Raw genomic sequence first — 16,180 nt, 5'->3', positions numbered from 1 at the left:
ATTTCGTTTTTAAGAAATAAAGATATTCCACAATCTTGAAAGACGGGTCATCTTAGCTAGGTAAGTTAAGAATTTTTGCTTGGGATAACTATAAAGATCATAAGGTAGCGAAATTCCTTGTCGAGTAAGTTCCCACCCAGATGAAAGGCGTAACGAATTTAACATTATTTTGGAGAGATGCACGGTGAAATATGTGTCATGCCATGTTAATAAAAAAAGACTCGTTCGGGCAACGAAGTACATTTTAATCTCTACTTTTTTGTAAAATAAAGTAATATTTAGTATTTTTTATGTATTATATTATTCTAAATTAATATTCTTAATTATATTAAAATAGTAAATAATATCAATGAACTTGAATCTTTTATTAAATCCTTGCAATATTTAATACTTTATCTAATTGATTATTGGAATTTCAAATAAAACTTGTACTTAATGTTGTATTGCCCGATACAACTTGTATATTTTGCATACGTAGCAGGATATGCCAAACATGAATACCTCTTCAAGCAACGGGTATAACACCAGGTATGAAAACCCAATAAAATGCCAAATGATTTTCTTTAATCTATTTGAGAGTTATCCAACCAAAGCATTTAATTTACTAGTAGACGTTGATATCAACTCCCCATTGTGTATTGCTACTTATCAGGTGTAATATATAACAAAGGTGGGGTATTGGACCATTATCCTATTTCAAAACAAGTCCCTAGCTTCTATTCATCTACTTATATGTAGTAGTATACAATAAATTAATGTGTGCAATATATGTACATAGTAATTGAGCTAAAACTTGGCTAAAAGGCCCTTTTAACTCAGTGGTAGCTCTTCATATACAAAATTGGGATCTACGATCCCATATAAGATCGGTTCAAGATCATGAGACTTTTCCTATCAAACAAGGACTATTGACTGCAATACCCACCTATCGAGCAAGGACAAGAGTTGGGCACAGTGATCCGACGATGCTGATGAACAAAACAAAATTGAAACAATACTGAAAAGAAAATGGCCTTAATGTTATGTTTAAAATTTGAACCTTAGACAAAGCGTATAATTGGGGGTGGCTACCACATCTTCTTCAATTACATATTGAAAATGTATTTGTTATCCATGTAAAAAGAAAAATTCGACAAGAACAATCTCAAATATGGGCGTTCCGATAATTTCAGCCTCAACTTTTAATTAGTCCCTAACGTCCCAACTTTTGGTATGTTTTCCAAAAGTTACATCCATTATGTTAGAGAAATGGGGAGGATGACGGTGTGCCCTATGTAAATACTGAATTACCCTTAATGATCTAATGGATTGAGGATAAAGTTACAAAAATAATAATTTACGAATTTTTCTATTCTCAGCTTGTCATTCTAAACAAGTTAAAAATGGTATATGCATTAAATATTCAATCAAAAAATTAAATGGACAAATATTTTGACATTTTTTTACAAGTGAAGATGATATGTATGTCGTCCACCTGAAGAGTCTGAAACATTCACTATCTTTGATACTCCTTAATTCATTCAAACCAACTCATTATGTCTAATTTTTTTTACATAACAAATTAACATATCTAAATTCATCGAAGTATTATTCTGTCACATTTTAAGTGTAATCGTAACTATAGTACATATGAAGTATGTAATAAAATAACAAGTTTTGAAATTAACACATACATCGTGTGCATATACGGCTAGTCCTAGTAGACAAAAACCTAATCATATAATAGGTAAGCATCCAAAACCACAACCTCCACCGCCCCCTCTTCTGCCATGTCAATGCCTCTTGCCCCTCAAAACCCCCTTTTCTGCCTTACCGCGCCACCTCGTTCCTCTCCCCCCAAAACCCTCCATTACCACCCCCTTCCTTTTTCTTTTGGAAAAACTGTACAAGTTTTCAACTTTTTTGATCGCTTGCTGGTTAGCCTGGCCCATTTTCGTAAAACATACTCTAGAATGATCAGTTTGAATTAATCAAAATTTTGTACCAACATTAGCGGAACGCGCATAATTTAAATTGTTATTATCAAATTTTTCTAACTAAACATCTTATGCTTTAGATTTAGACTTTGATTTTATTAATACTCCATCCGTTTCAAAATAGTTGCATCATTTGACATTTGATCATTATTCATGAACCATTTTTTATAAGCGTTCTCTTACCATTATATAAGAAAAAACCTAGTCAAGTGTGACCTTGTTAATTTCGTCTCAATACGAATATTTCAAATATCAACCTTTTAGTAATTTTTACCTATACACCATTATATATATTAACGTTTTAAAATGCATTTTGACAAACATGGAAAAACAATCGGCGCAACTATTTTGAAAGAGTGGAGCATATTATTGTTCTTTTATGTTAACACTTCTTAAGTTTAATAGTTCTTGAAAAAAAAAACCCTTCTTAGGGTGCGTTCTCTTAAACTTAAAAAATTAAGTTTAAGGTCTAATAAGTTCAGATAAGTTGCAATCAGGTCCAATCAGGACGATCAGTTCCAATCAGATCTAATAAGGTCCAATAAGTTTCAATCAGGTGCAATAAGTTCTAATTAGGTGCAATAAGTTCCAATCAGGTCTAATAAGTTTTATAATCAGGTGCAATAAGTATTAATTGGGTCTAATCATGTCGAATAAGGTCCAAATAGTCAATGTTCAATAAACATTTGTATATTATCCATTATTTTATTATTCATATCACTATAAACATATTATGTTATTATTAGAATTTTAATTAAAGTACCACAATGATCATATAGTATTATACGTATATTATTGTCTATTATTTTATTAAATAATTGTATTATTGTCTATTATTTTATTATTCATATCACTATTAGCTGATTATGCTATTATTAGAATTTTTTATTAAAGTACCACAATGTATAGTATTATACTTGTATTATTGTCTATTTTTTTTTATCATATTACTATTAGCTGATTATATTATTATAATCATGGTCAAATAAGGTTTTTAAATGGTAAATTTTTGTTGTTAAATTATTTATCATAAGAGATAATTAATAATAATTATTTTTTAAATGAACGAATTTTAATAATTATTACTTCATAATAAATTTTGAGGAGTAATATTTATGTTATTACTCGTCATTTTTTTTTGTCTAATAAGGTCAAATAAGTTTCAATCAGGTTCAATAAGGTCTAATAAGTTTCAATCAGGTTCAATAAGGTCTAATAAGTTTCAATCGGATCCAATAAGGTCTAATAAAAATCAGGGGTAACAAGGTTTAATAAATTTCAATAAGGGCTAATAAGGTCTAATAAGTTTCAATCAGGTCGATAAGTTCAATCAGGTCCAATAAGTTCCAATCAGAGTCCGATAAGTTGAATCAGGTCCAATCAGTTTTAATAACTTTCAATCAGCTCAATTCAGATTCAATAAGTTCAATTCAGATAAATACAAGGCCAATATATTGAAGAGAATGCACCCTTAATAGTTTTTCCTATAAAATAACAACACTTTTTCCATCCATCAGATCTGAGAACCAACGGTCAAGATCTACCCAACCAACAAACAGAACTCATTGGTCCAAACATCCACCACTCAAGCTCTCATTGGTCCACGTCATTCCAAATGACGCTTTCCTGCGTTTCAATCTCATTCCCTTTGATACAATTCTTTGATTCCCCACTTAAACATGGAAACGTTAAACTCCCTAACAAATAGTAGAAACAACGTGATTGGTTAGAAACACCAACCTCGACTTCCTATTGGTCCACGTCACCGTTTCTGACACGTCTCAACCTCACTCTCTCTACTTATAAAAGCATTTCTCTCTCATTTCTCAGAGGAGAAACTCAGAAGAGAGAAAACACGAAGGAGAGAAGTGAACCAACTTTGTAGGAGAAGAAAGAGAAGATTCGTCAAAACTACGTCGTTTCTATCGCCGGTGAAACAATGGCGGGAGCGTGGAATTCACGCGCATCGATAGTTTTGGGAATCGTCCTTTGCGGTGAGCTTTCTCTCTCCTATTTTCGTCTTTCTCTCTCTAGATCTCATTTTTTGAAGATCTTATATTGTGAAGGTGTAATTGGAACTGCATTTGGAATTGAATGATGTTAGTTTATTGTTTGATTTGATTTTGTTCTTCCTGTTTTTTCGGATCTTTTTTTTTTTTTTTTTGAATATCTTTGATAGAGAGTGAAAGTGAGAGTAAGATAGTGTGATTTTGTTTTATTTGCGACGTAAAACTAGATCTGATCCTTTTGTACTTATTTGTTTTCGAAAGTTATGCTTTGAATTTGATGAAATGAGACGAGTAGTAGCTAGTTTTGGATGTTGAATCTGTGAGTTTTATAAAGTTTGATTGGATCCATGATATGAAGAACTTAATCGAGCAAAGTGTATGGTTTTCTCTATTGTTCATGATTGGAGCTGTGTAGTTGCACTCCTTGATCAATTGATTTTCACATTTCTGCATTTGTTCAATGATGAGAATATGTAGTAGATGTTTCAAGATCGCTAGCTAAATGATTAATTGTTTTCAGAAATTGTGCTTGTAGAATAAAATTTGCTTGATTATTTGGTTCAGAGAAATTGATTGAATTTATTGCTTCCAAGTAAATGATATACTACCTCCTTTTCAAACTATAAGACATTTTCTACCCACCCTTTATGTCGAATCGTTGCATATAATATCGAATGGAGTTACTATGAATTTGCTTAAGGTATGTTTTTAGATATGATTTAAAGATGAGGAGTTGAGGACATTGTAGTAGTGCATGCTTAGCGTTGTATTTTTGAGAAAGAAAATTGTTTTGGATGGTTTCCTTATGTTAATAATTTAGAAGCTGCAGCACGTGTTTTTCTTTTTATTTTATTTGATTTTGTTTATTAATGGTAATTGAAACAATTAGGTCACGTTGGTATAATTTTTGTTTTCATGCAATGAATTAACATAAAATTTCAATTTTTTCGAAAAAACAGGGACTTTGTTTGCCCTCACTATCGCCAAAGACGAAGCGCCTAAGCTTGGTACAGTTATCGGAATTGATCTTGGTACCACCTACTCATGTGTTGGTGTTTACAAAGATGGTAAAGTTGAGATTATAGCGAACGACCAAGGTAACCGTATCACTCCATCATGGGTGGCTTTCACCAATGACGAGAGGTTGATCGGGGAGGCTGCAAAGAATCAGGCAGCTGCTAATCCCGAGAGGACTGTTTTCGATGTCAAGAGGCTCATCGGAAGAAAGTAAGTTTCGCCGCTTTCTTTCCATCTAATATGCTATTTCTCCAAGCTGTATGCTTATTTGGTGAAATGTTGTCAATAGATTTGAGGACAAGGAGGTCCAGAGGGACATGAAGCTTGTACCTTACAAGATTGTGAACAAGGATGGAAAGCCTTACATCCAAGTTCAGGTTCAGGATGGTGAGACCAAGGTTTTCAGCCCTGAGGAGATTAGTGCCATGATTCTTACTAAGATGAAGGAGACAGCTGAAACTTTCCTTGGAAAGAAAATCAAGGATGCTGTTGTCACTGTTCCTGGTTAGATTTCGAAGCCATAATCTCTCGACCAATTCCATCTATTACTACATTCAGTTTGTTTGTTTTGATTATTTGTACTCATTTGGTGTAATATATGTTGCAGCTTACTTCAATGATGCCCAAAGGCAAGCAACCAAGGATGCCGGAGTCATTGCTGGTTTAAACGTTGCTAGGATTATTAATGAGCCAACGGCAGCAGCTATTGCCTATGGTTTGGACAAGAGAGGTGGTGAGAAGAACATCCTTGTCTTTGACCTTGGTGGTGGGACATTCGATGTTAGTGTTTTGACCATTGATAATGGTGTTTTTGAGGTTCTTGCAACCAATGGAGACACTCACTTGGGAGGTAAGATTGCCTCTACCATTGGCTATCTGTTTGTTTCTAATCACATAAATTTACTTGTTCTAAATTGACATGCTTTGACTGTTTGTTCTATAGGTGAGGACTTTGACCAGAGGCTCATGGAGTACTTCATTAAGTTGATCAAGAAGAAGCACAACAAGGACATAAGCAAGGACAACAGAGCTCTTGGAAAGATGAGGAGAGAGTGTGAGCGTGCCAAGAGAGCCTTGAGTAGCCAGCACCAAGTCCGTGTTGAGATTGAGTCTCTCTTTGATGGTATTGATTTCTCTGAGCCACTCACCAGGGCTCGTTTTGAGGAGTTGAACAACGACCTCTTCAGGAAGACCATGGGACCCGTTAAGAAGGCCATGGAGGATGCTGGTTTGGAAAAGAACCAGATTGATGAGATTGTTCTTGTTGGTGGAAGTACTAGGATTCCCAAGGTTCAACAGCTATTGAAGGAATTCTTCAACGGAAAGGAGCCCAGCAAGGGAGTTAACCCTGATGAGGCCGTCGCTTTTGGTGCTGCTGTTCAAGGTAGCATTCTCAGTGGAGAAGGTGGTGAAGAGACCAAAGGTATTCAAAATTTATTATTCCAACTATGAAACTTGGCTAAGTGAACTTTTGATATGAACATTCGACTTATTCTAGTTTCTCTCTCACAGAAATCCTTCTATTGGATGTTGCGCCTCTTACCCTTGGTATTGAGACTGTTGGTGGAGTCATGACTAAATTGATTCCAAGAAACACCGTTATCCCAACCAAGAAGTCTCAGGTTTTCACCACTTACCAGGACCAACAGACCACCGTCACCATTCAGGTACGTACACATATTCATATACATAATCGCATAACTTGAGGTAGCCAAGGAAATCTTATTCGAACATGACACTCAATGCTGCTATACAGGTCTTTGAAGGTGAAAGGAGTCTCACCAAGGACTGCAGACTTCTAGGGAAATTTGACCTCACTGGAGTCGCACCAGCACCAAGGTTTGTTTAAAATGCCAAACTTTGTCCGAGTTCCTTCTGTTTGACGAGTCTATCTTTTCATTTCGCTCATATTTTGCTCTGCATCTAAACAGGGGAACCCCTCAGATCGAAGTCACCTTTGAGGTGGATGCAAACGGTATCTTAAATGTGAAGGCAGAAGACAAAGCCTCAGGAAAATCTGAGAAGATCACCATCACAAACGACAAGGGTCGTCTGAGCCAGGAAGAAATTGAGAGAATGGTTCAGGAAGCCGAGGAGTTTGCTGAGGAAGACAAGAAGGTGAAGGAGAGAATTGATGCCCGTAACAGCTTGGAGACTTACGTGTACAACATGAAGAACCAAGTGAATGACAAGGACAAGCTGGCTGACAAGCTAGAGTCCGACGAGAAGGACAAGATCGAGGGTGCTGTTAAGGAGGCCCTTGAGTGGTTGGATGACAACCAGAGTGCCGAAAAGGAAGACTACGAGGAGAAACTGAAGGAAGTCGAGGCTGTTTGCAACCCAATCATCACCGCTGTTTACCAGAGATCTGGTGGGGCATCAGGTGAAGGCGCTGATACAGAGGATTCCGAGGATCATGATGAACTTTAAGCGCGGTAACTGATTTAATTGTTGGTTGTATTAGGTTTAGACTTATGATCTCCTTTTTGGAAGCTTTTGGCAGGACAGAAAAGATGATGCAGTAGAATATTACGGGAATTTTAGGGGGGAAACTGGGATGGGAAACTCTTTTGGATTATCGGGTTTCTTCTCTCCCTTCACCAAGTTCAATTTTTGAGGGACAATGTATAGGATATTTCAACTGTTTTTATCAGCTGAAACACTTGTGTTATTTTCTTTTACTTATAATTCATAATTGCCTCTGTTTTCGACTCATCTGCTAACTCTTGTTTTTACAAAAAAAGTATATTATGTGAGCCTCAATTGCTAGGTAAAAGCATCATCAAATTGATACGATACACTCAACTTATCTTTCAGATAACTTGAGTAATACTAGTTACTACTCTCATTTCCAGACCCAAAAGGAGCACATAAAACGGTAACTCGTGAATATTCAAGATCCTTCAGTACACCAATCTATATATGCCCTACAAAAACCCAAGACAAACAAATGTCATGATGTGTTTTCAAGACTCGAACCCATGACTTCTTATTTATTACGCTAATGAACTAACCAACTACACTATATAATACTCATGTTGGTATTTGTGGGGGAAAAAAATCATTTAAAGACAATATAATATTTGCATTTTTGAAGATTTTAAATGCACATTGGTAAATAATTCGAAATTAGTTCTCACTTAAATCTTGATTCTGGAGAGGGATTCGAACCTGTGATCTATTGTCACAACACCTCAATCTTAACCACTAGGCCAAGCCCGTCAAAAAAAAAACCACTAAGCCAAGACATTCTTGGTAATTGATTCTTGATCCTTCAATACACCAAATGTCACTTATCACATAGACAGTTATCTATCTGATCCTCTCAAGTCTCAACACTATCTTCCAATACTAAATTTTAGTGGTCAAAATCAGAAAAAAAAACCATCTTTCATTACTAGATTTTAGTGTTTAAAATATATCAGGCTATCGCCCACCACCGCAATGAACAAATTCTAGACCTCCCGAGTGTAAATATGAAATCTAAACATTCAATAACTCTTTAGTAATTTAGGCTTTAGTATATTATAGAGTTCCAGTGCATTAAAAAACAAACTCGCACGAAGAAAAATGTGTGAATAACAGCCAAAATACCCTTCATTTCTTTCAATATATGTGCCTCTATTATTATTTTACACCATTACAAGAAACATTTATTGTTTTTTGATAATTTTTAAAGGAAAAAGACAATAAAAAATAATTCCAAGATAAAAGTACAAAAAAAGCACTTCATTAATTTTTTTTTGGAAATTCTACTACTCTTTCCATTTACCTTAATTACCGTGAAAAATGAGAGGTAAACACTATATTTTGAAACGAAAAGAGTAATTTGTTAGGACTTTGGAGTCATGTGACTGGGTATTTTATAAAAACTGTAGTACCTTGTTTTCGAAAAAATTATCAATCTTTCCATTAATTCTTTTATATTACCATATATTAGTTCTACGACGTCAAACGATGGTCACAAGCCAAACCTGATAATCTTAACCAGAAAACCAGAGAGCCTAAAATGACACAATTTTACGTAAATGGCTCTAGAAACAGTCAACTATAAAGTTTCTTTTCACTGATCTATTCATTTCGGGACTCTTATCAGGTACAAAGATGAGAAATGTCTTGAGATTCTTCCACAAGACCACAACCGACTAGCAACACCAAAATAGCAACATAAAGACTATTACAGATTACCTGCACCAGATTATTGACATTTAATTTAATGAATCCAAATTGAACCTTCAGATATTGCAGACAAAGAATTATTTTTAACACTTGAAAGACATATAATATTAACCTATATCAACACATCTTCAAGCCAAAACAGGACCATGGTTGATAACACATAGCATGTACAAATCCACATGAAAATTCCTAACCGATTTAGTTAGTGGTAGTGGGAGCGCAGGACAACAAAAAAAAACCGTTACTCAACCACTTTGTCTGTAGGTCGCATCCAAGGCCAATTCTTCTCACAGAGATCACTTGGGGATACACCATCATTATCTTTTATACCAACATCTGCATTGTGCTTCACCAGGTATTCAGCGATAGCTTCTCTCTCACAAACAACAGCATAATGCAACGGGGTTTGTCCTTCGTTGTCCTGCAACAGCAATTGATAACCATAACTACGACTTGTGAGTAAGGAGTAGCTGCTCAAATAACAGCATAATTGACATATCTCAGATGTGTGTTTCTTTTTCTTTTTGGTTTGGAGGGGGGGGGGGGGGTGTTCGGAAGAAACTCCAATATTGCAACCAATCTAAAGTGAGCTTCCAATTTTCCGACAAACAAAAACTGTGATGAAACAAATAGAAAACATCGTTGTGTACATTACCTTAACATTCATATCTGCATCCTTGCTACAGAGCAACTCTAAGACAGGAAGATGGCCACGATCAACTGCCCAGTGCAATGGGGTACGGCCTTCACTGTCTGGAGAAAAGAGTATTAGCCTTTAAACCAAGCAATAAATGCTAATGATCAATATTAAGAATAACCGAGTAAAATCTGACAGCCAAAACCTATATCAAGTTCTAGCAATAACACATTCAATCTCTTTTCACAAATTTCAGCAATGAGCTAAAAAATGACTAATAAGCTGGAAAACATTGCACCCTATCTGAGTTCATGAAAAAATTAACACATTCCATCAACAATGGAGAAAAAGAAGAAGCATATTAGGTTCTTTCCCCCAGCAACTCCAAGTCTTCCTGAGTACATTCAAACACATCTATAAGCCCTGTCTATCTAGAGCTACAATCAACTCTTTCAATCCGTTCACTTGAACAGAAATAGACAAAACCCACTCTATTCCTGGTCAAAGGAATGTCTCAGCGACCTAGATCACAATGATGCCTTTCACAAGAACCCTACATGCCTAAAGCTTGTCCTTGTATAAAATAAAAGAGATTCTGTCCAGATCTTTAATGGCTGTCCTCCAGATGCAATAGATTCACTTAACATATTATACTTCTATGTAGAGGATTGTAAAATTATAGTAATCCTTCAAAAAGCTTGGTTCCTTTCACGGCCATCAAAAATGAAAATCCACAAACTTTCTTCTTCTCCTGTATATGTGTGGAGCCAGGGGGGGAGGGATGGCGACAACTCGAGAGCAGAAAGAGTTACGGCGTCAGCAGAAAGAGTTACGCCGTCAGCGAAGTTTGAATACACATAATGCTAAATTAAGAGCACAACAGCACATACCTTTAAGATTCACCGAAACGCCATTCTCAATGCATTTCACCAAGCTATCGATATCACCTTCTCTGGCAAATGCATGTACAGCATCCATTTTCCTGAAAATAATGGTATAACAACGTAAGAAACCTTAGTCCATTGGTGCCAATCCCCAAATTTTGACTCAAAACACACATATTGAGTATATATACCACTCATAGATCTCCCCTGATTCCTAGATCCTAAATATTGATAGGAACACATCACACCAGAAGTCCTTGAAACACAAAGCGCCCATGTATCCCAGAAAACGAGCCATTCAGCACAAGGTGTTTGAAATCCAGACAATTTCGTCTGGGCAGCGAATGTCAAATGTTTGCATGTAGATGTAGAACCAGACATGTATTCAAGCACGAGTCAAGAATGTGTTCACATATACAAGTGATAATGTCCTTCCCTTTATGGTAATAGCATTATAAACCAACACTCTAAAAGATCCATTATCTACATAACTCAAACTATATAACCAATAAGAACTTAAAAAAAAAAAATCAGTTTATAAATTTGGGATAATGGAATCACATTAATAACCATTGATTCTTGCATAGTTCCATCCCTAGACCTAACAGGTTTTCATGTATCCTAAAGTAATTTATGATGCAAAATTTATTATGTCAGCATATCTTTGAGATCATGTACTTACAAAGATTCGCACAAGTTCCTAAGATTGATCTTACGTTGATTATTAAACAATTGGCTTAGACTCCTAGTTTTTCTCTACCAGTCTAAGGGCTTCGACGGTTCCACACTTCCACCAGCCCTGCTGGGCTATGGTAAGCCCCAATTTTTTCTTCCAATATTAGTTTCAAGTTGAAGTTCATAGAAAACTTCTTCCACTCTCCATTGTCTAAAGATTCGCACAAGTTCTTAAGATTTATCTTCGCGTGAGAGTTTAAACTATGAAGCCTATGTTTTTCTTTCTCTTCTTTTTCCACTAAAAAATTGATCTAGTACATATTCGTTCATCATTTGGGATAGAAACGGTTTCACAACAAATAAAAATAAAACTATACAAGCCAGATGGATCCCTTTGTGAAAAGACTACAAATTGAAACAGTGGCATGTTATAGGTATCCAGAAGTATCCAAACTAACCAAAAAACGATCATAGTTTTGCTGAAGGAGATTTTTCTTTGTACAATTTGATATGTATTTGTTGGATTTTGACTTCTATTGTAATTGCCATATGCTTCTAACTTATACAATTACTACAAGAGCATGATGCAACCTCAAGCAAATATAGCTGCTTTTTCACATTTTCCCAAATAAATGTACAACACGCACCATTAAGATGTCTTTGTCTTTCTAGTGCTAGAAGTTCTGCAAGTTAAAGAGAGTTAAACATATACACAAACCAAAACCCAGTCAGATATGTCATTATTGACCCAGCAAGTACTCAACACATTTTATAGCACAATCAGGCCAACAATAGTTAGATGGGAGGCGCTAACAACTCCTTGCATAAGAATGAGATACATGAGCAATCATAACCAATTGAAAATATTTGAAATAAAATAAAATAAAAGTACCAAGATTTATTTCCAGAGTTATTAAGCTTACGATTCAACTCCTGATTCCTCCTCATGAATGAAGCTGCTGAAAACTGGTCCCATGGGTCCCTTCGAATCTGAACTATGCTCCTGAGCACCACCTTTAGCTTTCTGTCATCATCACCACAAAAAAGTTCTTACATATTGGAACGAGAATTACACACACAACATGACCATGGCTTATTTTTATTTTTTTTCTTTCTTTGGATTGGGGGGGTGGGGTGTGCCAGTTAAGATGAAAATCTCACATCTGCGCCACCACTTGCCCAGGTAGGAAATAGCTCTGTCACAATATCAACATACTTCTGCATTGCATCCTCAGGAGGCATAGCACCCATTTTCTGCCACGCGTTCCTATATCATTGCCCAAACAAATTATGGTTAGTTGCAAAGTCCTCATAATAATGTCAAAGAAGCAATATTTATAATCAGTGACATCAGTCCGGAGCACAGCTCGAGTGTTGGAACTGCATAGAACCTCGACAGAGAAAAAACAGAAGATATAATCACCTCATTTTATCATTGAACCAAACAGAAAGCAAAAGTTATTATCCCAATATACACAACTGTTGATAGGTATGGCCTCAGTGTTCTCTTCAAACCAAAAATGTCAGCCAAAAAACTCCAATAAGAACAAAAATAACTGTTCTATTATAAAGAGTAGACCTGTTCTTTGTGGAACACAAATGTGGTCGAAAACCACACGAGTCCCAAAAGGTGGCTACTTGATTGCAATCAGAACCAACAAGCTCACTACGAGCAGATAATTCATGACAGCTAACAGAGTCCATCAGGATAACCAATTCAGATCTTTCAAGCAGCCTTCCCCTTATAGATTCATTCTCCGTATCCAGATTCAACTTCCCACAAAAAAAATCACTGGAACCCTTCTCATAACAAATTCCTGATTTATCAGGTTAAGAGGTTAACTTTCAAACATGGAAAACAAGGGTGATTTCTCTTCACCATAAAAAAAGAAATCAGGTGAGAAAAGTTCCAATATGTTCACATAAGTTCCAGTAAGTTGAGAATATGTTCCGATAAATTCCATTAGTTCAGTTCAACAAAATCTGGGTCAAGATAATGCACCATGGATTTCTAGAAGTCAACATAGCAGCCTTGTTTGGACTGCTTGATGCTCCTTTCCCTTGTGAACTGACTTTATAAAAATGACTTAACCATTCAAGCAATTGTCTCCTTTACAAACCAAAATTTTGCATAGCAATTTTGATTTAACTTCTTTAACTCCTTAGCAATGCACTAAACTTAGAAAATTGTCCTACTTCTTACAAAACTGCACTTTCCACGTCTATTAAGCTAGAAATGTACAAGGCCTCAGAGACTAAATCCTAATATCCATCTTTCCACAAGAAATCCTTATAAGCAGCAATAAAACACAGGGAGCCGTTCCAAAAGACTGCAATTCGCAAACCAGCTAAACATGTAATATACAAGAACTCTGTGAGTGCTTATGGAATCAACTTCACCAAAAACCACATGCATATAGGAAGCATGAAGAAAGCATCTTTAAGACTGTTGAAGAACATCTCACTTGTGCAGTCGTGCTAATTAAGATGCCCAATAGTTCAGAAATCTATATATCCACAAAATTGAACCCTAAAATATCTTCAAAAAAATGTTTTCTTGTAATAACTCAATTCAGTCATGCTCCCCAGATTAACAATAAAAATTGGTCTCAAACAAACTACAAACCCAGAAGCCTTCGTCGATGATTCTTAGAGACGGATAATGACATCACAACTAATCCCATATATCCTAAACCAAACAACTCTTCAATAAACAGAAAAAAAGAAAGCTATTCACCTTTCCACAATGTCAATTTGATACTAAAACTAAAGCTTCTAATCACATTTCTTAGTCAATCATCATTAGCAACAATTCATTGAAGACCCTATTACCAATAATAATCAAAATAACACAAACCAAACCTCCTACCATCCATCTCATAACTCGTGTTACTATAATCAAATAATATTACCATATCTCTTTCCATAAATAATATAAATCACGCATACTATTCTAGGATGCCTATAGTTTCTTAAAAAGTATTAATTAATCATTGAATTTCCCAAAAAGTCACCACTTACATTTTATTTAATTAAGAAGAGGGTTAGAACCATTCAACAATCATATCAATCTTTTGGTCAAATCATTTCCTACCGGCAAAATCAATGTGACAATTAACAACTCATTGCCACATAAAAACCACCAACAATAAGATCATAAACAAAACAATGGTGATAGAAGTAAGACTAAAAATCATAAGAAGCAATACCACTTGGCTCGAGCCGTGAGCTTGAAGGCGGGAGGAGGCGGGGTACTACAAGGACCTTCAGTAGCAATCTTATACAAGCCATAAAGCTGAAGTTGAGCATCATTTCCTACTTTATGAGCCATCTTATCCGCCGCTGACGCCGCGACGAAAGCGGTGGCAGCACTAAACGCCTCATCAAGCTCAGTACTCTCCACACCTTCCCAATCATCATCATCATCAGTTAAAACATCATCCATAAACACATCACCAGCAGTAACACTCCCTTTCTCAGCTAAAACCGAAGTGTTATCATCACTAACTCTCGACGCTATCTCACTCAAATCTCCTTCAGAAACCGTCGATTCAGGCTCCGATTGAACCGATAGTTTCCGACTATGACGCGAATTTGAAGGTCCAGTTATGGCGTCGGTATTAGAAGCACGAGAAATTGAAAGATTGTCTTCTTTAAATGCTGTAACAAACGAAATCAACTTCGCGAGAAGAAAAGAGAAGATTAATCCTATGAAAACTGATTGTAATATCTGCTGCCAGTCGCCTCCCATTTTATATAACCCTAACCCTAAATTAAAACCCTAAGAAGGTCGAATTTGGGGGAGAAATGGAGGTGGAAGAAAGTTGAATCGAAATTATAAAACCCTAGATTGTGACGAAATACGATGAATTTTTGCGTTTTTTTTGGGATCGGTGATCGAAGAGAGAGAAAAATGAGATGAAGATGGAAATGAGGAAAAAAACAGAAGAGAGAGAAAGAGGAAGAAAGGAGGTGTCAAAGAAGGAAGATAGGAAAAAGTGCAGTAAGAGACATGAGGACGATGAAATATGTAACACGTTTATAATTTTGTCAAATGTTCGACATTTTTGTCACCGCTTTTCTTCGCCACTTCTTTTAATGTTCAAATAATAGTAAACGTTTACATTTTTCTATCTGTATTTATTTCGATCAAAGCCAAAATAAACCTAAACCTAATTTATTTTTTTGTCTTTTGTTATCCTACTTGTAGTGGAAGTCAAGGTCATTAAGTTGATGCTCACCAATAAGAGTTGGCTCAAGTATAAGTAGCTTGATATCGTTTAGAGAGAGTCTCGAATTCGAGCATCACCGTATGCAGAAATTCTTGTTGCGAGCCTCACCCATCAAAGCCAGATGTGCGACTCGAGTCAAACTCAAATGTAGTCGTGAATTGGGCAACCAAAAAAAATTGAAAAAACTTGATGCTAATGTATTATAGTCATGAGGTGACCTACTTATTAGATTTAAGTATGATGACGGCTTATTACTTTATCAATTTTAAATGTAATCATTTTGTAAAATTGGTTTTAAAATTGAATTAGATTATAATTGGGTTAGGTATTAATGGTGGGATATTTGTTATTTGTTAATGTTTTCATACCAAGTTTAGAAACCGTTGGCACTCTTTTTATAAAGTTGGATTTAAAGTAAGACTATATTATAATTGGTTGAAGATAATAGGGGGATTCAGTTGAAATTAATTAGTTGGAATATGTAATCTATATAAATAGTCTAATACTATGTTATTTTAGATATACATTTCAGTTTATTTTAAATTAGTTAATTTCAACTAATTTTTTATGA

General features: G+C 35.6%; 2 protein-coding genes across 3 annotated transcripts; one reads left to right on the top strand and one right to left on the bottom strand.

The window, feature by feature from the left end:
* The first annotated feature begins 3,798 nt into the window (after window positions 1-3,798).
* LOC104888209 (luminal-binding protein) lies at window positions 3,799-7,717 on the top strand. The gene is made up of 8 exons (XM_010673103.4): window positions 3,799-3,970; window positions 4,945-5,212; window positions 5,292-5,506; window positions 5,610-5,852; window positions 5,946-6,425; window positions 6,515-6,669; window positions 6,759-6,841; window positions 6,934-7,717. The coding sequence occupies exons 1-8, from the start codon at window positions 3,916-3,918 to the stop codon at window positions 7,430-7,432; spliced, it is 1,998 nt and encodes a 665-aa protein (XP_010671405.1). The 5' UTR covers window positions 3,799-3,915; the 3' UTR covers window positions 7,433-7,717.
* Window positions 7,718-9,186: 1,469 nt separating this feature from the next.
* On the bottom strand, window positions 9,187-15,448 carry LOC104888207 (acyl-CoA-binding domain-containing protein 1). 2 transcript variants are annotated; one of them, XM_057393504.1, is made up of 7 exons: window positions 14,587-14,842; window positions 12,957-13,194; window positions 12,539-12,644; window positions 12,301-12,401; window positions 10,709-10,800; window positions 9,837-9,934; window positions 9,187-9,602 (listed from the first exon to the last, which is right to left on the bottom strand). In XM_057393504.1, exons 1-7 carry the CDS (start codon window positions 14,687-14,689, stop codon window positions 9,423-9,425), a joined length of 918 nt encoding a protein of 305 aa, XP_057249487.1. In that variant the 5' UTR covers window positions 14,690-14,842; the 3' UTR covers window positions 9,187-9,422. The 2 variants fall into 2 exon arrangements, with proteins under 2 accessions (XP_057249487.1, XP_010671404.1); XM_010673102.4 differs by lacking the exon at window positions 12,957-13,194 and having other exon boundaries at window positions 14,587-15,448.
* Between the last annotated feature and the right edge of the window lie 732 nt (window positions 15,449-16,180).

This window comes from Beta vulgaris, chromosome 3, assembly GCF_026745355.1.
Source record: "Beta vulgaris subsp. vulgaris cultivar EL10 chromosome 3, EL10.2, whole genome shotgun sequence".
Classification (NCBI taxonomy): Eukaryota; Viridiplantae; Streptophyta; class Magnoliopsida; order Caryophyllales; family Amaranthaceae; genus Beta; species Beta vulgaris.
The sequence above is the reverse complement of the archived record's forward strand: the minus strand, read 5'-3'. Positions and strand labels throughout refer to the sequence as shown.